The sequence below is a fragment of the Mytilus galloprovincialis genome, chromosome 6 (genome assembly GCF_965363235.1).
Source record: "Mytilus galloprovincialis chromosome 6, xbMytGall1.hap1.1, whole genome shotgun sequence".
NCBI classification, from domain to species: Eukaryota; Metazoa; Mollusca; class Bivalvia; order Mytilida; family Mytilidae; genus Mytilus; species Mytilus galloprovincialis.
The window spans coordinates 62,797,423-62,820,492 of record NC_134843.1 but is presented as its reverse complement, the minus strand read 5'-3'; the positions used below and the strand labels follow the sequence as shown (position 1 = coordinate 62,820,492).

The window sequence follows — 23,070 nt, the reverse complement described above, 5'->3', positions numbered from 1 at the left end:
CAACTTACCTCCGGTAATATTAACATAAATATGATCACTAGTTCCAATACCAACTAAATTTTCTGCAGTACAAGTGAACCAGCCTGCGTCGTCATTTTCTAAATGCAAAATGGTCAGTGATGGATCATCAACAGTTCCACCACTATATTTCACTTGATCAATTCCAATATCTGTTGTTTCATTGGTTGAACCTTTTTGCCACACAACACTTGTAACATTTGGTGTCGCACTTATATTACATGCAATTGTGATATTACTTGTGACTATTACGTCGTATGAAGACTTTAGCACATGGATGGTTGGAATATCTGAAGAAAAAAAACCAAGCAGCCATTCTTTAAATTACTGAATGGTGTTTTGAAGAAATTTGATGTGTTTAATGTTTAGGCAGGGTAAGTTTTAAATAGTGTGTCAATATTCATACTACCTTAAATATATATTATTTTCATCACATCTTTTCAGCGCAGTAATATTTAAAAAGAAATGTTAAAAACGACTGGGACTTCATATCAACCAAATCTCAATTCAACTCAAAACTATACCATAGAAAAAAAATAGATAGAGAAAAAAATATCAATTCAGTAGAGACAAGGAATTATGGTATCATCAATTGATAAAGAAACCTTTGTTAAATATACCTCCTATGACTATCAAACTTGTAAAGTTGCTGTAGCCAGTTCCGACTTGATTCGTTGCACTACATCGATATAAGCCTTGATGTGTAAAGTTAACACGTGTCAAAAATAAAGACGGCTGCAATACGGTTCCACCCTTTACACTTATTTCATCAGTATCAACATCGGCCAGGGATCCAGTCGTATTATGTTGCCAAAGGACTGATATATAGATTGGGTGAGATGAGATGAAACACTCCATAGTAACATTGCTACCATAAATCACAGTATATTCGTATGATCCTATTCTGACATGTGGCTCATCTGAAATGTAAACAGTAATGAATTATTTGACAAAAGGTATGAAAATGGCCTGTAGTGGACAATGCATGGTAACATCTGTATCGTATCCTGTATATAGATCGTCAACAACCAGAGGGCCGATATTTCATGTTATTATTACCTTAAGTATTTAAATATGATATTTCTGGTATTTGTCTTGGCATCCGATGTAAGTTTCGATATGACATCTGTACGTAGGAATATGATAGTTGTTATCCATCTGTCCAATGTGTTTGAGCTTTTGATAGGGACTTTCTGTTTTGAATTTTCTTCGGAGTTCAGTATTTTGATTATTTTACTTTTTTCTATCACAGATTAACAAATCTATGATAAAGTAAACAAAAAACTTTCAATGTTTTTTATCATCATAAGTAATGTTTCTTTTTTCATCGCCACCGTTGAAATGCATTTGCAAAAAAAACCATGTTTATTTAATTGGTTACAACCATATGTTCCATATAATCTCACTGTTAATGTAAGTTGGTTCTGAATGAAATAAAAGTAATAATTCTTGACTTTAATAGAATATAAATTAGTCAAAATATGACTTGTATTAATTGCTGAATTTTATTTGCAGCTCCATATTGTGCAAATCAATAACATATAGTTATAGAGATGTTAACTTTCGCGATCCTATCGATCTGTTTAAGTTCATCACAATATACTATTACCTCCTGAAATATTGAGGTATACAGGTTCGCTGTAGTTACTACCCGCCAAGTTTGTACTAAAACATGTATACCAGCCTTCATCCGTGTCCTCAACATTATAAATTGTGAGCGATGGTGATGTTAGGATTCCCCCGTCATACTTTACGCCATTAGACTGAATATACGCCATTCCCGAAGTTTCATTGCGCAGCCAAGAAACATAATGCGGCGCAGGTACTCCACTAACGTTACAGTTCATTGTTAGATTAGTTCCAAGTATAATTGAATACAAGTGTGGTGAAGCATTAACAGTCGGTGGATCTGTAAAGAACAAGCCGATATTAAAGATAACAGACTTAAAGTTACAATGTAACATAAAAAAACCCATTCAAAAACAAACAATTCAAGATCAGCATGTCAATAAAGCAAAGTTACAGAAAAGAAAAATATCAACCTGAAAATATAGATATAACATTAACATGTACCATTGCTGGCCAAATGTTTTCCTAAAAATCGAAAAAAGAGAAGGATTACTTTTGAAACCTTTTTATGAAGATTAACCTGCGATTCCGATGCACGAAATGTGTAAGGAATTAGTTTTATTTTCAGTCTTAACTATAAAAAGTCGAGTTATCGGTCCAACTTGATGTTCCACTTTTTCAACCCTTTAGAACCACTTTAATTTTAAAATTACCAAATGAATTTACCTCATGTTAATATCTTTTCGCTGTTTTATTTCCGAACCCGAACCCTCAGTTTTATGTTGTGTCAACTTTTGTATTACTATTATGTAACGGACTACAAAGAGTGAATTCATAATTTTTAGATTGGAAATGGAAATGGGGAATGTGTCAAAGTCAAAACAAACCGACCAAAACGCCAGACAACAGCCGAAAGACACCAATGGGCCTTCAACACAGCGAGAAAATCCCGCACCAATCTGTTAGATTCTGGTCTATTGTGTGATACTTATATGATCATACCTCCAACAACTTGTACGGTAACAGGAGAGCTGGATCCTGTACCAAGATAATTAACAACAGCGCATATGTATTCTCCAGTTTCGCCAAAACTTATATTGAAGATCGATAGTGATGGTTCTAGTGTTGTACTCCCACAATATTTATCCTTGTCTAAGTTGATATCAATGAAATTTCCTGAATCATTGTATTTCCATTGTACACTTGTCGCTGGTGGATCGGAACTGTAGTTACATTTGATGGTAACATTATTACCTAGTACTGGTGTATATGATTCCTTGGTGATCTGTACAGTTGGTTTATCTAAACAATAAAGTACTAGTATATACAATCATAACAATTCATGTACACGAAAACCCACACCGTATAGTCGGCTATAAAAAGTGCCCGAAATGAAAAATGTGAAAAACAAGTCAAGCAATTGTAAGAACGTACGTATATGAATGTATGTACATAATACATATTTGGCTAACATTCACAAATTCACATCTTGGTAGGTCGTATATGATTATTAAACAAAGATAAATTCATATGTAACAATGCATTATACTCATATGTTAAGGTATCTTAACCTATTAATTGAGAAAAAAAAAAATGCAGTCGTTTTTTATTCATTGATTTTTGATTTTTTTCTGCATTTTTCTGAAGACGGCAATGCAATGCCTATCGAGTTCTCACGTCACGTGAAACAACAATCAATAAAGCTACCATTCGATCAATCAATCGTCTGGTGTATATATGAGGGGGTCATGTATACATTTAAAAGAAAAATCATTTTAAAAGTCCATATTAAACTTCCCAAAATACTAAAACTTATCTATTTGATGTTAAATTGGTAGCAAATATAAATTATTTGATTGTATTTGATCAAACATAATCAGTGGATGCTAACTACAGAGAGTTTATAACTTATAATTGATTCAAAAATATTTATATTCTAATGATCCCAATTTCAATGCAAACTTTATCGTCTACAAGTTTATATTGCATAATACAAATTTAATCTTACCTCCCAATACATGCAGTGATGTAGGCGAACTCCTTCCAATACCTGCAGCGTTAGTAGCCGTACAAGTGTATACTCCATCATCGGCCAAATCAGCAAACAGAATAGTCAATGAAGGTGATGATGTAGAACTTCCCTGGAATTCTTGATCATCGGGTGAAATAAGTTCAATCATTCCGGAAATATTTCGTGTCCATTCAACCACATGTACAGATGGGAAAGCAGAAACAGAGCAGTTGATTGTGACATTATTGCCAGCAGTGACATAGTAATTAGGTTCAGGAATTTGGACATCAGGAATATCTGAAAACAATTACAGTGTAATGATATTCATTTTTAGATAGTAGTAACGAAATGGCATACCTACTTTGATATGCTGTAAAACAATCGTTTGGTGAACACTGCTCTTACTTCGAATAGAGAGGCGAAAAATACCAAAGGGACATTCAAACTCGTCGTTAAAAAAAATGACAACAGCATGGCAAAAAAAATAATCGAAAAAGACAAAAAACAAACAACAATATACAAAGCACAACATATAGAAAACTAAAGACAGAACAACACAAACCCTGACAAGAAACCGGAGGTCATATCAGGTGTTCTGGAGGGATAAGCTTAATAAGAAGATGCCAAATTATTTCAAACCTAAAGATGAATGGAGAAGGTATTGCATTTTGGTGTTATGGAATTTCTTCGTACGACAGTATGCTCTTTATTCAAAGACTGTGTGGCTTTTTGGTATGTTTTATTTCATTATCACAGTCGAAATAGAGAAGATTGAATCAACGGACCATTCACGAATATGAATCATGCTCTTTGTTAGCAAACTAAACATAAAAAACGAAAAGGTTTGTTGTTCACCTGTTTTAAGGTAAATATGTCACTTAGAAGAAACATTTGAATGATTGAATATCTGAAACAGTTTTATATGTTTGATTGGCATATTAATTTTTAAAAATTTTCATGACCAGAACATAAGTAGTTTTGAAAGTTCTTAATCTACTTATTGGATATTATTGAATATTTGTATTGTGTCATTTGTGTTCGCTTACGTTTCTATGAATTATAATAGCACTTTCTGTGATTTTTGATTTTGATAGTATCTCATAGTTTAGAACATGCATAATTGTTACTTGGATGGAGACTTGTCTCATTGGCATTCATACAACATCTTCATATATATCTACATGTATTATATATAAATATTTGGATAACAATATAACGGAATACAATGCAAGCTTATAAGGAAAATGTCCATTCTAAGATAAATAAGTAGATCACCTTCTACTCTTGCTATCACATTTAATTGTGTATCCGGACTTCTACCAGTTCCAACATAGTTGACAGCATGACAAGAATATGTCCCAGCATCAGCATAGGTAACATTCCGAATGATTAAACTAGGCATTTCTTTCGTAGCACTACTGTATTTATCACTGAACGATGCAGCTGTCAAATTTTTGTTGTCTTGCTGCCAATACAGACCGGTAACTTGTGTTCCGAACAACAGTTCACAATTTAAAGTAACATCCTGGCTGATATTTGCAGTATATGTAAAGGATTCCACTCCAAGTACAGGTGTGTCAATTACTGAAATAAAATGCATGAGAACTAATATTCTAACTAACATACATGTACATATGTACGTACGCGCCTACCAACCATCCAATATAGAATTCTTTATGATTTTCAATTTACATGATTTTAGCCTGTCAAAATACATGTAAAAATAAGTAAGGGAATAGAAGGAGAAGAATGACGGAGTAATAAAATCTAAAACAACAAACTTTTATGTATCACAAATTTCCATAGGGATTCTATTATTATACCTGTTAAAAAGGTCCTGTTTAGTAATGAATTAATTGATAACATGATACCTAATTTACATACACAGAAAATATAATTAACAAATTAAAATTGACCGCCATAAAATGACAAGTTATAGTCGAGATGAGATAAAAAAAAAAAAAAACCTCAAAAATTTGTATTTCCTATCAGGATTAAAAGAAAGGATTTGAGATGGAGTCATAAGATTCTCAACATCAATATTTTTGAACACATTCAAGTATAAAAACATATGAGTTACCTCCCGTTCAACACATCGTGTCTTGTTCCTACTACAAGCATGTATCAACAGAATGAATAAAAAAAATCAATATTTTTCAACGAACAAAAACATCCAAATGTCAGCTGTCCCTAGTTAAAAAAAACCACAATAGGCGCTATGACTCGTGAGTGGATCAGTTGAGTCATACCATTGTGCAATAATTACTATTTTATCAGACAAGACACACAATTGAAATGGTCTTACATGTATTCGTGTTCACACGTCTGACAGTGTCCACTTACACAAGTTGTACCAGTGAACCCTATAGACAAATGAGCAGATCATCAGATTACATCATACCCAAACCTAACTTACTCTACATTTATTTCTGGGTACTATTTGTTACAATAGTTTATTTCTACAATTAATTTTTTATTATATTAATTCAAAAAATGAGCCTCTGGTTTGTCTCAAATTCATACACTTTCAAAAATTTGAAGGCGGAAATTTTATTGGCAGATGAAATAATTACAATATCATCGTAGGGAAAGCCTTTAAACAGGATATGGAATCAATCAAATTGATTTATTCACTAGACATACCACAGTAATCGTCTCCATTGCTGTCCACTACAAGTACATGTAGTTCTGGACAGCTGCTGATATCGGAGTTCACACTGGCTGAAGTCTTGTTTATACTAGATGTACCAGTGCTGCACACCAGAGTGTCACTATAAACCAACAGATTCCGAGAATTAACGTTCAATTCTAAAAGCAGGGAACATGCATCTTTGTTTGATTCTGTTGTAAATGTATCTCCTATCTCTATGTAAAATACAGTTGTTATCTGAAAAAAAGTTTTATATTGAAATTTACTGCTTCTTCTGCTGCTGTACTAATGATCATCATGGTGAATAATTTTGTGGAATCCTTAACATTAAGGTAGCACAATACAAAGATTTTTTTTACTTCCAATCACTAACCTTTGAAATGCTGTAACTTTCTTATGAATGCATAGAAAATAAATAAAGAGGTATATATAGATAGATAAAAGATTTATCTTTTAAATGAATGCAATATTTTTATTATGCAATCATTATGTAATCAATTATTATGTAATTAGTGGCAAAATCTGGGTACGTTCACTTGAATGAATTTAGCTCTATCATCTCTTTAACTATACTAAAAATTTTAACGAAATCTTGATCAACACATTTTGGGCTTCAAAAGGGTGTCTCAGATTGTCTCTATGGTATTCCATTCTCTCACAAATCTCTAATTAGTGTAAACATCCTAACCACATAAAAGAAGATAATGATTAATTAGGTGTAAAATTTGTTCTATACATTCTATCTAAAATCTGAGACACCCTTTTGTAGATAATGGCCATAGGAACAACATATAATAAAATCAACCCTCTAGGGATACCTATGCAGAAGCTAATTTCATTTGAAAGTGGAAATTTGGTGAAAAATATTTTAGACACAGTTAACATTATAATTGGTTACATAATTAAAGCATAATACTAACATTGCATTTATTTGAAAGAGTAATCTGTTAGCTATCCAAAACTACCACTTTTATAAATTTTCAAGCTTTATTAAGAAAGTTACAGCATTTTAAAACTTGGAAGTTGGAGTTATAAAATCTTTGTATTGTGCTACCTTAAACCTAACACATCAAGAACTTTTTTGGACATTTTCTTTTTTTTAATTTGTTTTAGAAAAAGGAGAAAGGAGGAAAAGTTTTAAATGCATAATACGCACTTTGATGTATATATATATATATAAAATACACAATAGCTTTCATGTAATAACTTACTATAATCCATGTCAGTCGGTAAATGATTTCCTAAACTAGTACACATTATTGTTTGGGGTCAGTTGAAGCCCGCCACCGCATGTGAAACTTTCTCGCTGCTATTGTTCTGGACTATTTTCTGCAAATTGGTCTGGCTGGTGTCTCTTTGACACATTTCCCCATTATCATTCTATTATATCTCATATACTGGATGTTTTCAGTTGTTCTGGGTATAATATACTTCCGTTTGTATAAATAGTAAAAAAATACTTACAACGAAACTGCTTGTTCGTGACTCGGTCCTGTTGATAGAGATATCCCCTACACTGACTAATACATTGTTGCAATAAAATGAAACTTGTTGCTCTAATGTATTACGGTTGTCCTCCAAGGCTTTCCGATGAGCATCCAGGCAGTACAAGGCTATTTCAGTTGTTTTGTACTCTACATCAAACCTCATCCAGAATGTGGCAGGTGTTCGATCTATTAAAGCAATACATACTCTTTATCGCAAAAAGAAATTTCTATGTCAATTTTCAGCAGTTGAAGACTAGGATCAACTTTACAGTAAACAAGTTTTCAAGTTTCAGTTAGGTGTCTAGTTTTAATGGTGACAGTATCAACATCATCGCTCAATTCGATTTTTTTTCGTTTTACTTCAGAACTCGTATTCGAAACTTGTTGGTCCTTTATCGACCTTCAGATGTGTTTAACTCCGGAATTAACGATCCCTCTCCCCAAACGTTCAAAACATTGATAACCGTATAAATGGTAGTTGATATCATCGAATCAATATAGTTATTGAAATAAATAAATGAAATCCATCAAGATAATAATAACTGGTAACTTCACTACGGAGTCTAAGTGCTACTGTGTGTATAAAGAATCTTGTCAACCATAGAATACCATCGTCCAAAGTCAGAAGTACATAGAATACCATCGTCCCAAGTCAGAAGTACATAGAATACCATCGTCCCAAGTCAGAAGTACATAGAATACCATCGTCCCAAGTCAGAAGTACATAGAATACCATCGTCCCAAGTCAGAAGTACATAGAATACCATCGTCCCAAGTCAGAAGCCTGTTATTTAGCAGTTGTCATATGTTTCTGTGCATCGTATTTTGTTTTTCGTCCATTATTTTGTACATCAATTAGGACGCTTGAATTGTTTTGAATTTATCATTTCGGGGCCTTTCAAAGCTGACTATGCTGTATGGATTTTGCTCATTGTTGAAGGCTGTACGGAGATCTTAGTTGTTACATGTACTTTTTGTGTCATTCTGTGGTGAAAAGTTGTTTAATTAGCAATCATATATTTGTAGCATATCTTTTTTTTTTTTTTTTTTTATATATATCGTAAAAACTATTATAGTCTCAATGCTATGTTTGTACAGTACGAGAAGGAACTTCGTCCTTCTAATCGATGCACGATAAGTTGAAATGGTACAATAAATAAACATTTTCACTCAGACAAAGGTAATAGTATTACCTAGACAACCGTTTCCTGGAACTGGGGGAGACCAAATATCATCATCAATACATTCGTATGTCTTTGTAGAATTTCCATCGTAGTACAGCTGATTGTGTACACATGACTCAGTACACGCCCTTGTTTGATTTGTGCAAACTGTATTGGTCTTAATTTGGTCTGGAAACGTCTCCACACAACAAAGAACTAAAATATGAAAATGATTACATTAGTAAATGCTCTTTCCATGTAGATATGCCACTTTTATGGTATATATTACATTGTGTGTAAGTGTATTATATAGTGTACATAAAATTATGTACATGTAGCTTATATTTTTTAAAGACGTTTGTATGTTTTTCCGAACATATAAAACAATACGAGATATACCTATGATTTGATTTTTATTCTGTGTGATTCGGCAATAAAATGATTTATACAATACATTTAGATGTGCCGGTATTTTAACGTGCATTTTCACAAGGTAACAGTTATGTCTTCCAAATACAACGTGTTTTACGGAGCGGCAGCAAGTACCAATATTAAAGTGTTTCGTTTTATCCGACTGGGGACAGAAACCACCACATTTTGCTCTCGTTGTGAGTAAGATACAACGAGATGCCCTTAGTGGTTTCTTTTCAGAAAAAAAATCATCTACTCTGTGTTATTTAGATTGCATTCGCGTAAAGACATTTATTTTGAAATAAAATTGTTTGAAACGATTATTTGTTAATATGTAGATGGACTTTATTTATTTGTATTAGAATGATGTCCTCTGGACCTATAGACATACAAACTATATCTGTTGTCTTACATTTTTGTACATGTATCGTTTCAAATTGTGTGAACTATCTAGAATTGCATATCTATTGTATATACCTTGATATCCCAATAGCTGTATTGCTACTAATACAAATGACATCACCATTTCATTTCATATTTTCAGCTTTGGTTACTTTATCATGCGATGGTAGTACTACTCCATTTAAGAAAACAATTATTTGATGCAGTGATCAATCCAAACCTTGTAGACGCTGTAATAAGCAAAATCAAATTATCTGAATCTGATCTTTAAACGAATTTTGAATATTTTAAAAGAATGATATACTTGATTTGTGTTTGCATGAATTCCAGTGGCAAGTATTTCAGTCACATTCATGATAACATTTACACGAACATAAAACACTGTAGGTACATTTGTGCACTGCGATGCTGCTAGGTCCAGGTTATCTATTTTCGTTACCCTAGCAAACTCTTCTGGTATGAGCAATTTGGGAGTTGGAATAGTCAACAATGCTTTAAGTTATGAAGATTTGCATGCAACCAAGGAGATAATTCTTGTTAAAAAGCACACGTCCTTTACGCCTGTCCCTTTAAATGAGGACCTTTAACATTACTGTTGTAGTATAAACATTTTTTGATGCTGTTTACACAGCTACTTTTGCATAGGTACTATTTCTGTACTAAAAAAATGCAGTACTGGAAATTTACTTTTAATATTTAGTACTATTTCTTTACTTTAAAACTATTGTAATATTTAGGTACTTGTATTTTACAGTACTTGATTTGTAATAAATATTTTGGTACAGAAATAATACAATATTCCATGTTTGAAAATCATAACTTTGACAGATTTTAAATAGAAAGACTTTCAAAATGCTGAAAATGTAACGGTAGTAACCAAAAATCTGTCTTACCTAAATTTCAAATACAAATAAAGTACTGTAAAATAAAGGTACCTTAATATTACAATAATTTTAGAGTAACAAAATAGTACTGAATATTAAAAGTAGATTTCCAGTACTACAAATTTTTAGTACAGAAATAGTACCTATGCAAAAGTAGCTGTGAATATGAATTTAAAAAAAATAGATGTGGTACGTATGATTGCCTATGAGACAACTCCCCACAAGAAACCAAAATGACACAGAAATTAACAACTATAGGTAACCGTATGGCCTTCAACAATGAGCGAATTCCATACCGCATAGTCAGCTATAAAAGGCCCCGAAATGACAATGTAAAACAATTCAAACGAGAAAACTAACGGCCTACTCTATGTGTAGAAATTGAACGCAAAACACATATGTAACACATAAACAAACGACAACCACTGAATTACATGCTCGTGACTTGGGACAGGTTCATAAATACAGAATGTGGCGGGGTTAATCATATTAGCGGGATCACAGCCCTTCCCCTATCTGTGACAGTGGTATAACAGTACAACGTAAGAATGAACTATAAAAATCAGTTGAAAAGGCTTAACTCATCAGATGGATAAAATACAAGTGGACGTAGCTGTTTATATAGTTCATCAAAAATGAATAACTTTTGGTAGGGATTTAAGTTTTGAACCCTAGAGAAATCATTCTTTGCACAATTTCAACACAGAAGTACAAGCGTTAACTTGGATATACAACTTTATCTATCGAGACTTTCCCCCGCCAATTTTGGAAAGTCTTACAATTTAAATTGGGTGGGATGCATAAATACACAGCCACGTCCGGTCTAGACGTCACGCCAATGTCATGTGTAGAAAGAATGATTCCCTCCTTAGTTGTATGTTGAAAACCTCTGCAGCTATAATGTGAACCTTGACCCTAATCACAAACCTCTAATGCCCCCCCCTTTTATGCTCTAGCTGTGATTCATTTGCGGACCTTGATATAAGTTATCCAATTGGTATTTTATAAGTCTCCAGTCAGTAATTAGGAACACATGATGAATATCCTAATAGCGTTATCAAGACTTCAATGATTTCAATACGTACTAAACATGACGTATTGAAATCTAATCATTAACATACAAACATGGATATATTTTCTGTTGATACTTATAATATAGTATTGTCGGAATAGGTGCTATTCTCTGACCGCTTATGACGTCTTTGTACTAGTACTTGCTCTGAAGGGGGTATAATGAGTGATATCTTAGTTTGAGAAAGCATGGTTTATTTATTTGCTATGACTGTGCTTTGAACTATATTTCAGTAACTTAATGTACTCTTAGATCGGTACTTGCGTCATGTTTATATGTTTTTGTGCTATGCAACGATTTGATAATTCTTGCACTCTCCGACATATAGTTTTGACTTCTTTTGTGTTGTTAACATGCTACAGACAGATAAACGGATGGGTGGTAAGTCTGGGGAAAGTGGCCACAAAACTCCTTTACCCACCATAGTATGTATAAGTGTACAAGTCTTTGTTTAATGTCTATTTTAAATGCTGTTGGATAAATCAGATCGCTATTTTGTTGTTTTCTGTTTCAAACTTACTTAAACGATATGAAGACCGTACGGGGACCTCTATGTGTTTAAATGTTGTCCATTTGCCTTTAAAAATATAGTTGTCACATTGGCAATACTAGCATTATCTGTCCTTATTTTAGACTAACTGTTAGACTGTATCACACATAGGAAAAGAATTTCAGAATAAATCGTTGAAGAATATCTGATTTCACGCCTATTTCGGTTGCTGTTTTAAAGTGTTTTGTAGTCTTTTTTCCGAGTTGAAAATAATTGTACGGTTTGCCAATAATTTTAGTAAAACTAGATGTGAGGTAAACATACATGTACATTAATGAACCAGCAACCATACAACACTAACTAAATCGAAATATATCTACAGGTCATTATACGGTCTTGAGCATTATACAATAATTGTCTTTTTCGTAAACAACTGAAACAGATTCTAATTAGTACTTGTAGTACTGTAATTTTCCTTAAATGCAACGCTAATGAGACCATAGACACAGGTAATTGAGAAAGTGCATGTTTGGTGATGCTTTATGTGCCCACCGTCATCGTTCTATGCTGACTTATATTGGATAAATAAACGAATCCTGTCATTCGTTTATGGTTATTATTCTCAGATTTACATTTGACCAATTTTGCAATTAAATAAAAAAAATCATTTAGTTTAATCAAATTTTATTGAAAAGCAAAATTAAAAACAAAAGCAAAAGGCATTTAACACAAACTATGATTACAACATTTGAGAAGTCCTTTCCTGATAAAATAAAATCACAAAAATATCAAATTATAACGAAAACATGATATGAAAGTATGTTCTACAAATTCAAAAGGAAACTAAACTAGAGGCTCTAAAGAGCATGTGTCGCTCACATTGGTCTATGTGCATATTAAACAAAGGACACAAATGGATTCATGACAAAATTGTATTTTGGTGATGGTGATGTGTTTGAAGTTCTTACTTTACTGAACGATTTTGCTTCTTACAATTATATCTATCATGAACTTTGCCCATTAGTAACAGAGAACTATATTTGGTAAAAATTTACATAAATTTACCAAATTAATGAAAATTGTTAAAAATTGACTATAAAGGGCAATAACTCCTTAAGGGGTCAATTGACCATTTAGGTCATGTTGACTTATTTGTAGATCTTACTTTGCTGAACATTATTGCTGTTTACAGTTTATCGCTATCTATAATAGTATTCAAGATAACCAAAAACGGCAAAATTTCTTTAAAAATTACCAATTGGAGGGCAGCAACCCAACAACAAGTTGTCCAATTCATCTAAAAAATTCAGGGCAGATAGATATTGACTTGATTAACAATTTAACTTCTTGTAAGATTTGCTCTAGATGCTTTGGTTTCATAGTTATAAGCAAAAAACTGCATTTTACCCCTATGTTCTATTTTTAGCCGTGGCGGCCATCTTGGTTGAATGGCCAGGTCATCGGACACATTTTTCAAACTAGATACCCCAAAGATGATTGTGGCCTAGTAGTTTCAGTGGAGATTTTGTAAAAGATTACTTAGATTTATGAAAAATGGTTAAAGATTGACTATAAAGGGCAATAACTCCTAAAGGGGTCAACTGACCATTTTGGTCATGTTGACTTATTTGTAGATCTTACTTTGCTGAACATTATTGCTGTTTACAATTTATCTCTATCTATAATAATATTCAAGATAATAACCAAAAACAGCAAAATTTCCTCAAAATTACCAATTCAGGGGCAGCAACCCAACAACCGATTGACCGATTCATCTGAAAATTTCAGGGCAGATAGTTCTTGACCTGATAAACATTTTTATCCCGTCAGATTTCCTCAAAATGCTTTGGTTTTTGAGTTATAAGCCAAAAACTGCATTTTACCCCTATGTTCTATTTTTAGCGGTGGCGGCCATCTTGGTTGGTTGACCAGGTCACGCCACACATTTTTTAAACTAGATACCCCAAAGATGATTGTGGCCAAGTTTGGATTAATTTGGCCAAGTAGTTTCAGAGGAGAAGATTTTTGTAAAAGATTACTTTAATTTACGAAAAATGGTTAAAAATTGACTATAAAGGGCAATAACTCCTAAACGGGTCAACTGACCATTTTGGTCATGTTGACTTATTTGTAGATCTTACTTTGCTGAACATTATTGCTGTTTACAGTTTATCTCTATCTATAATAATATTCAAGATAATAACCAAAAACAGCAAAATTTCCTCAAAATTACCAATTCAGGGGCAGCAACCCAACAACCGATTGACCGATTCATCTGAAAATTTTAGGGCAGATAGATCTTGACCTGATAAACATTTTTATCCCATGTCAGATTTCCTCAAAATGCTTTGGTTTTTGAGTTATAAGCCAAAAACTGCATTTTACCCCTTTGTTCTATTTTTAGCCGTGGCGGCCATCTTGGTTGGTTGACCAGGTCACGCCACACATTTTTTAAACTAGATACCCCAATGATGATTGTGGCCAAGTTTGGTTTGATTTGGCCCAGTAGTTTCAGAGGAGAAGATTTTTGTAAAAGTTAACGACGACGGACGACGACGACGACGACGGACGACGACGGACGACGACGGACGACGGACGCCAAGTGATGAGAAAAGCTCACTTGGACCTTCGGGCCAGGTGAGCTAAAAAATAATTTGAAATATAATATATAAGTAGACTTGAGTGATGTGAGTTAGTGCAAATTCAAGTGTTCTGAATCTTTTGATTCCGGTACAGAACTAAAAAAAAATATTGGCTTAAATGTAAGATACAGAGAAGTAAATATTTGTGTACTCCACAATACAAAATACCCAAATGGTTTCATTTTCAGATATATAAAAGAGAAAAAGATGAGGTTTAAAGAATAGAAATAGAATGGACAAAGGTGCAGAATAAATGGCAAAAAAATTAGGATAGAGAATAATGAGAGGATGGACAGATTCCTCCCTCTTTTTCCATTTCCTTCTCATCATACTCCTGCTTTCCTCCCCCTTAGACCCAAACACAAATAATATTTTTTTTTGTCTCGAGAATATCCAACGGCCATTTTTACACCCCTCTTCCACTGGTTTCCGCCACCGACTCGTGCTTTTCGCCGTCCTATGTTCCCGTAACCCCTCGTGATAGGATGATTAAATAAAACTTATAGAATAAATGGTGTAAAAAATACGAATAAAGAAAAGAATGTCCCCACATCCAACCCCTTACAAAATTATAAGGTCATTTGTATTTAGTGATTGAAACTGGATGCTGTTTAACAATGAGCTATAAATAGTTATTCATATTTGAAAATATTAAAAACAGTGTTTAAATTGATCAATCATGCAATATGTAATTTGCATATTCTATGTTTATTTGTTAACTAAAAATTCGTGAATAATGAACTAAAACTGAAACCACTTCATATTTATAGATCGGAAAGTGATATATTTTTTCACCGTTTTGATTTTATCTCTCTATTTTCCCCAGTAAGTTATATTTCCTTTGAGCAGTTGCTTACCATATTGATGAGAGCAAGCTTTTACAAATAGAAACCGATCTATATCTAGTGGTGTTTCGCGAATGCGTGGTAGTGTCATTTCAAGTTGAAAGGGAAACAAAGATGACAAAACACTTAACAAACGGAAAGTTGACAACTTATAGTATCAAGCACTTACGTACCTACTAATCTCTCATCTTCAGCTTATTTCCGGAAATCGATATTTTCTTTCAATAAATTCTACTTCCTTCTTTCGGGTTACAACATGAATTGTATCACAACTAGTAATTATAGAGATCGTTTTACAGATATTCGACTTTAAATATACTGAACAAAGAAATAAAAGACGACTGTATTTATAAATATATTCAATGAACACACGCTATTTCAAACTACAATTGTCATTTGTTTCTATAAAGGTAGAAGGGGGTGCAGGTCTACATTAAAATCCATTGATTTTTTTTTAATGATTTGCCAAAATGTATTTTAAATCTTGCTAGTTATTAATTATTTTATAATAAGTAAGGATTTCGGGGCCTTTTATCAACCTACAGATTATGAAAAATTGTCAAAATTTAAATAGATTGTTCATGGAGAAGTTTGAATTTTGAAATAAAATATAAGGAGATAGATATTATAATGAGCTTTCAGAAAATAAAAAAGAAAATTGGAGTCACGGGACTCGTTTTCTTTTTACAAAATAAAATATGTGAATTTATTACACATTCCTTTATAAAAGTTACATTATTCTAGTTCCCTTATATGTCAACGTTAAAGAAGAAAAACCCCTTATTTGCTACTCTGTATTCGTAAAAAAACAGTCATTAAAATATGATAAAACTCATAATTATCATTATTTATGTGAAAAGTCTAACAAATTAATTCCATTCGTACATCAACATCTGCACATTTCATTAAAAATCTAGGCCGATAGTTTTCTGCTATTTAACAATCCCAGAAGGGGGAAGTGAGTTCAAACCTGATCTACTTTAAGATCGTTTAAAGATATTTCCCTAAAAACTTGGCAGTGTATTTGTATGAACTCTTTTTTAAATTTTGTTTCTCACAATTGCGTTTTATCCGCTCTTTAGAAAAATAAAACTGGGAGAGAGGATTATAAAATACATAAGTCGGATTAAGCGACTCTTTTATATGGCGTAACGAAAAAATTAAAACTTTGAAAGGGGAACCTAAAACATTATGACAAAAGAAAAACAAAGGCATACAACATTCTACAAAATATAATTATAAAACAAACAAAAATAAAAATGATGCATGCAAAAAAAAAAAAAAAAATAAAAACAAAAACAAAAACGAAAACAAACAATCAAAACGAGTCAATGGTTTAGTCGGCGAGTATAACTTATTAACGTTTGAACAGGCACTCGTGTATGAAAATATCAGTTTAATTTGCAATGATATGTAAATTTAAATTACTACAAACAAATACAATATTGTAACAACGAAGGATAATGAAAAAAAAATGGCGTTACGGATTTTAAATTAAAGTGGTGTAATAAAACTGATTAGAATGTAAATGTATCATGGGAAATATTCGTTAAAATGTTGACAGATTAAAATTGATGAGGCCCCTCATGGGGGGGGGTCCTAGTAATCACATAATCACCATTTTTTTGCCAATATAATCACATAATCATTAAATATTTGCTTATCTTTAGTAATCAAATAATCATAAACTAAAAATACAGTCCTAGGTAATCAAATAATCATGAAATATTTGGCTTAATAATCAAATAATCATTAAAAAAACGGCCAAGTAATCACATAATCAAAAACCCCATGAGGGCCCTCATTGATAAAGGATATTTTGTAATGGAACAATATTTTGACGATTTAATAGAATATCTTATAAATAATATGGAATTATGTTTGGTGGATTGTAAAAACTGACGTATATTTAGTTTCGTTCAAGTTCATAGACTTGAAACTGAAATGAAGCGCATTTCCTTATTAGATTTAAATTAAATGATCAACACTTTTGTATAAGAATAGTTTGTAAATTGATATGAGGATAACATGTATTTATTGAGTTTTTTGTAATTTAAGTTCATTAACTTATTCCGAACCTTGACATGAATCAAATTTGGACTTTTGATTCTATCTATCGCATACGAAGTTTTAAATCTATGCAAGACACATAGATGCAGGATTTTCCCGCTACATGTTGAGGACCCATTGATGGCCTTCGACTTTATTCTGCTTTTTTGTCGAGTTGTTGTCTTTTTAATACATTCCGCATTTCCATTCTAAATTTAACAATGTAATAAATGAATATTTATCAAGCAAGGAAAGCTATATACAACGTAGTAACACATTGAAATAGCTCATTACCACAATAAAAAAACAACATGTGAATAAAAAAAGTGCAATTTAAAAACAAAATCAAAACATTCTTGACATGACAGTAACTACTCTTTCTATGTCTTGATAAACTAGAGGCTTAAGAATCTTTGTCGCTCACCTTGGTCTATGTGCATACATGTATTAAACAAATTAAAGGACACAGATGGATTCCTGACAAAATTGTGTTTTGATGATGGTGATGTGTTTGTAGATCTTACTTTACTGAACATTCTTGCTACTTACAATTTTCTCTATCTATAATAAACTTGGCCCTTTAGTTACACAGAGGAAAATATTTTGTAAAAATTTACAAAACTTTTTAAAATTAATGAAAATTGTTAAAAATTGACTATAAAGGGCAATAACTCTATGAGGGGGTCAACTGACCATTTAGGTCATGTTGACTTATTTGTATATCTTACTTTGCTGAACATTATTGCTGTTGACAGTTTATCTCTATCTATACTAATATTCAAGATAATGACCAAAAACAGATTTTTTTTTTAAATTACCAATTGTGGGGGAGCAACCCAACAACCCATTGTTCAATTCATCTAAAAATTTCAGAGACGATAAATATTGACTAGATAAATAATTTAACCCCGTTTCAGATTTGCTCTAAATGCTTTGGTTTCAGAGTTATAAGCCAAAATCTACATTTTACCCCTATATTCTTTTTTTAGCAATGGCGGTCATCTTGGTTGGTTGGCCGGGTCAACGGACACATTTTTATAACTAGATACTCCAATAATGATTGTGGCTAAGTTTGGTAAAATTTGGCCCAGTAGTTTCAGAGGAGAAGATTTTTGTAAAAGGTAACAGACGACGACGGACGACGGACGCAAAGTGATGAGAAAAGCTCAATTGGCCCTTAGGGCCAGGTGAGCTAAAAATGACAATGATGTTCCCTGTTACATACACTCGTTAGCTTAAATTCTCTCACACTGAAATGAGTGTTTGTATGACTTTTAAAAATATTTAAAAAATCAAAACGGACCCTGCAGACCTTCCAGTTTATTTCTCGGTTTTTATAGTTACGCATGACTGATATTAAAGCAATATTTCACCTAAAATATGAACTTCTCGGGTATTTAGCAGGGGGTGATCCAGTCATTTTAAAAAGGGTTAGGGCTTCCCAACCCGGGATAAAGCGGGTGTTCTTAATATATGTCCACATCCAAAGTCATTGCTCGGCAAATGTGGAAGGTTTCAACTCCAGGACATTATCTTTTATTTCTTTATTTTTGCTGTCAATTGTTCCACATCTGTTTCTACGTTAGTTCTCCATTATTCTCATTTCAATTAAGTAAACCCCATCTACATCTCCTTACATTTTTGTGAATGTACAAGTAATACACGCTAAATGTATATTCAAGCATGTTTAAAACAATACTTAAGTAAAACAAAATCAGTTTTAAACAGGTTATTGATCTGAAAATTAGAAATTACTCAGATTTAAGTAATTCATTCCCATGTTAATCTTTTTTGTCTAAATATATATAAAACGGTAAAAACTTAATGACTAATTCTTATGATAACCTTTTTGTCTTAAAATATGAAAAACGGGACAATTTTATTTTTCTCTTTTAATTTTGTTTAATAACGAATGCGTTTCATCCGCTCTTTTAAACAAAAATAAAACTTAAAGAAGAGATAGTAAAACACACAAGTCGGATTTAAACGACAATATTATGGCGAAATGAAAAACCAAAACATACAACATTCTACAAAATATATCAATAAACAATAATGTGCAATGATATGTTAATTTACATTGCTACATACAAATACAATATTACAATGAACAATGAAAAAAAATAGCGTTACGGATTTTTAAGGTGGTGTGATGTAACTGATTATAATGTAAATGTATCATGGGAAATATTCGTTAAAATTTTGTAAGATTTGAATTGATAAAGAGTATTTTGTAATTATTCATATTAAAATAACTATTTAAAAGATAAATAATATGCAATCATGTTTAATATATGGTACAAAATATTGTATAATATCTAAATTCGTTCAAGGTCATAGACTTGAAACTGAAACACATTTCCTTCTTTAGTTTAAATAAACAACACTCTTGCATTAGAATAGTTTGTGAAATGATCTGACGGTATTTTTTTGGGTCGAGTTCCAGGGTACTTTTAGTTCATTAACCTACTAGTATTTCGAAATTTGACATAAATCGAATTTGGACATTTCTTTTTTCCTTTTGAAGAAAAAGTCCTAAATATATGCAAGACACAATTCAACATATTCATCAGGACAGTAAAACTGTATGCACAAAACAGAAGCAAATTCAAATAATTGATAACAACAATTAAAAAATAAACACCATGTAAATGAATAAACATCAAAAAGCTGTGCTGTGCCAAAAAAGAAAAAAAGAAAAGCAAAACATCTTTTATATTATATGACAGAAGTGCACTCTCTTCATCTCTTGATGACAAATTAATCAAGGTGTGTGGACTTTTATTCTAACTTGTCAGATTAAATGCATTCTCTCCAGTTCTGTAATGAGTGTTTGTTTGACTTTCAAAAAATATTCTAAATAAAAAATGACCCTACAAACCTTCATGTTTTATTTCTAGTTTTTATAGTTACGACATGAATGACATACAAGCTATATTCTCATCTAAAAAAATAACTTCGAGTATTTAGAGTTACCATGATCTGACTTTTTGAAAAAAAAACCATGTACTTACAATGAGGATATGGATGGGGGTATATTCATTTCATATGTATTCTCACAACTTTTTATATGTTAGTTCTCTATTATTCTCTTAACCTATCAACCCCATCTAGATCCCTTTACATTTTTACGAATATGTAAGTGATACACTTCAAAATGTTAAGATATATTTCTATATTTAAACATGTTTAAAACAATACTTGAGTAAAACAAAACCAGTTCTAAAGATAGTATTGATTTGAACTTTCTGGTAACGAAAATTAAAAATGACCCCTATGTAAGTAACTCGTTCCCATCTAAATTTTTATGTCCAAAATATATGATAAACGGGACAACTTTAGTAACTCATTCCCGTGTAACCTTCATTTTTTTAATATATAATAAACTGGACAGCTTTGGTAACTCATTCCCACGGTAAATGTATGTCTAAATGTATGATAAACGGGAAAACTGTACTCTTCACTTTTTATTTTGTTTCTTAACGATTGCGTTTCATTCGCTCTTTAAAAAGAAATTGAAACTAGGAGAGGTGACAATGACACACACAAGTCAGACTTGAACGACACTGTTATGGCAAAATACAAATACTAAAAACATTCTACAAAAAAACCCATATCAATTTACAAAACAAAAATAAAGATTATGCAATATGGAAAAATAAAATAAAACATAAAAAAAGAGGTGTGTTGTGTTATAGAATATCTATGTTTCAACGATTAAAGGAATATTTTATGATTAATTATTTTTGGTGGTTTGTAAACAATTATGTATGTCTACATTCGTTCCAGGTCATTAGCTTGAAACGAAACTGAAACAAATGTCCTCATTAATTTTAAATAATCAACACTCTTGCAATAAAATAGTTTGTAAATTGATCTGAGGGTATATTTCATTGATTGAGGTCAAGTGTGTTTTAAGGGGAGTCACTTAGACCCTGTTCACACTAGCATTTTTTTTTATCGATCTAATTTGAATCGATCTAAATAAAACCAGTTAGCGTTCACATTATCTTTAATCATATCGATCTCTATTGGTCTAATATGAACCACTGCGTTCACACTACAATTAAAAACGCAATCGATCTAACCTTTTTGCCCGTAAAACTGTAAACACTGTGTATAAATAGAACTGATTTATCAAATTCATGTGCTGTTACACTGATACACACACTTGGGAAAAAAAATTGGATAAAGTTATTGTTTCTCTTGTTATTGCAGTTTTCTTTAATTTTGAAAATAATAACTGTAGCAACGAAGTTACAATACGACGCCGGAAATACTGCAGTTCCTGCAAAGAAAAAAAATCAACATAAGAAAAGAAGACACAGATTTCGCAAATCTATGCTATGGCGAAGACAACATGTTTACAGTTTGTTTTAAAGGTCTTTTAACAGAGAAATATGGGTTAAACAACGAACCTCTGAGATAGTTTTGTCGCTATACATGCGCATACGTTATTTTCGATTCAATCGTACTAGTTTAAACCGATCTCTGCGTTCACATCTAATGTAAGATCGGTTTACTTTAGATCGATTCAAACTAAACTACCTCTTTTGGTGTTTTAGTTTGGACCGATTCAAGATCGATTCAATGTGTTCACATTAGCCCTTAAACCGATCTAAAGTGAATCGGTCTAGTTTAAATCGATAAAAATGTCCTAGTGTGAACGGTGTCATACTTCTAATTTCACATGAATTGAATTTGGTCTTTTGATTTTCCGTTCGAAGAAAAAGTCCAAAATCTTTACACGATACAATGCATTAATCGAACAATCATCAGGTCAGGAAAACTATATATACAGTATAGGAACACATATAAATGGTTGGTAATCCCAATTAAAAAATTAACATCAAAAAGTAGTATCGCGCATAATTAAAACAAAAAGCAAAACACATTTTTACATGACAGTAGTACATTCTTAACAAAATGAATAAGGTTTACACTTTAACTTAAAATCTAGATTAAACTCTCGCTCTCTCTCTCTCAATGAAGTTAGTGTGCGTAAGACATTTAAAAATATCTTAAGGTGGTATGGGAGTCTAAAATAAAAATGATAGAATTTGTTCATACCTTGCCAAAACGTAGTATCTATTGATACATGTTGAAAAATATAATAAAAGTGATAGGTCACCGTGCATTTTCTCCAGCTACAGGACGGGACAAAATGACACATTTTATATGGATTATACAGGAAAAAACACCATTTTGTGATTAGAAACTAAACAAAATGATACAATTGTTAAATACTTCAGGAAAAGATAGCTTTCAGACATTGCTTTTAGAATATCAAAAGAAAAGATAGGGTCACCGTACGTTTTTTCCTGCTAAAATACAAAATGGGAAAATTCCATGTAGAATCCTTCAGAAAATGCACTGT

The 23,070-nt window shown here is 32.1% G+C and overlaps 1 protein-coding gene across 1 annotated transcript in view; it reads right to left on the bottom strand.

Annotated features, from left to right (window-relative positions):
- LOC143080061 (hemicentin-1-like) overlaps positions 1–19,666 on the bottom strand; it is a 44,219-nt gene extending 24,553 nt beyond the window's left edge. The window contains exons 1-11 of the mRNA XM_076255719.1: positions 15,818–19,666; positions 9,787–9,941; positions 8,929–9,114; positions 7,713–7,921; positions 6,242–6,485; positions 4,874–5,182; positions 3,596–3,895; positions 2,590–2,889; positions 1,628–1,927; positions 639–938; positions 9–308 (exon numbers count right to left, since the gene is read on the bottom strand). Coding sequence (XP_076111834.1) covers positions 9–308; positions 639–938; positions 1,628–1,927; positions 2,590–2,889; positions 3,596–3,895; positions 4,874–5,182; positions 6,242–6,485; positions 7,713–7,921; positions 8,929–9,114; positions 9,787–9,835 — 2,497 coding nt within the window. The 5' untranslated portion in view covers positions 9,836–9,941; positions 15,818–19,666. The remainder of the gene's footprint in view (positions 1–8; positions 309–638; positions 939–1,627; positions 1,928–2,589; positions 2,890–3,595; positions 3,896–4,873; positions 5,183–6,241; positions 6,486–7,712; positions 7,922–8,928; positions 9,115–9,786; positions 9,942–15,817) is intronic.
- Positions 19,667–23,070: the final 3,404 nt, after the last annotated feature.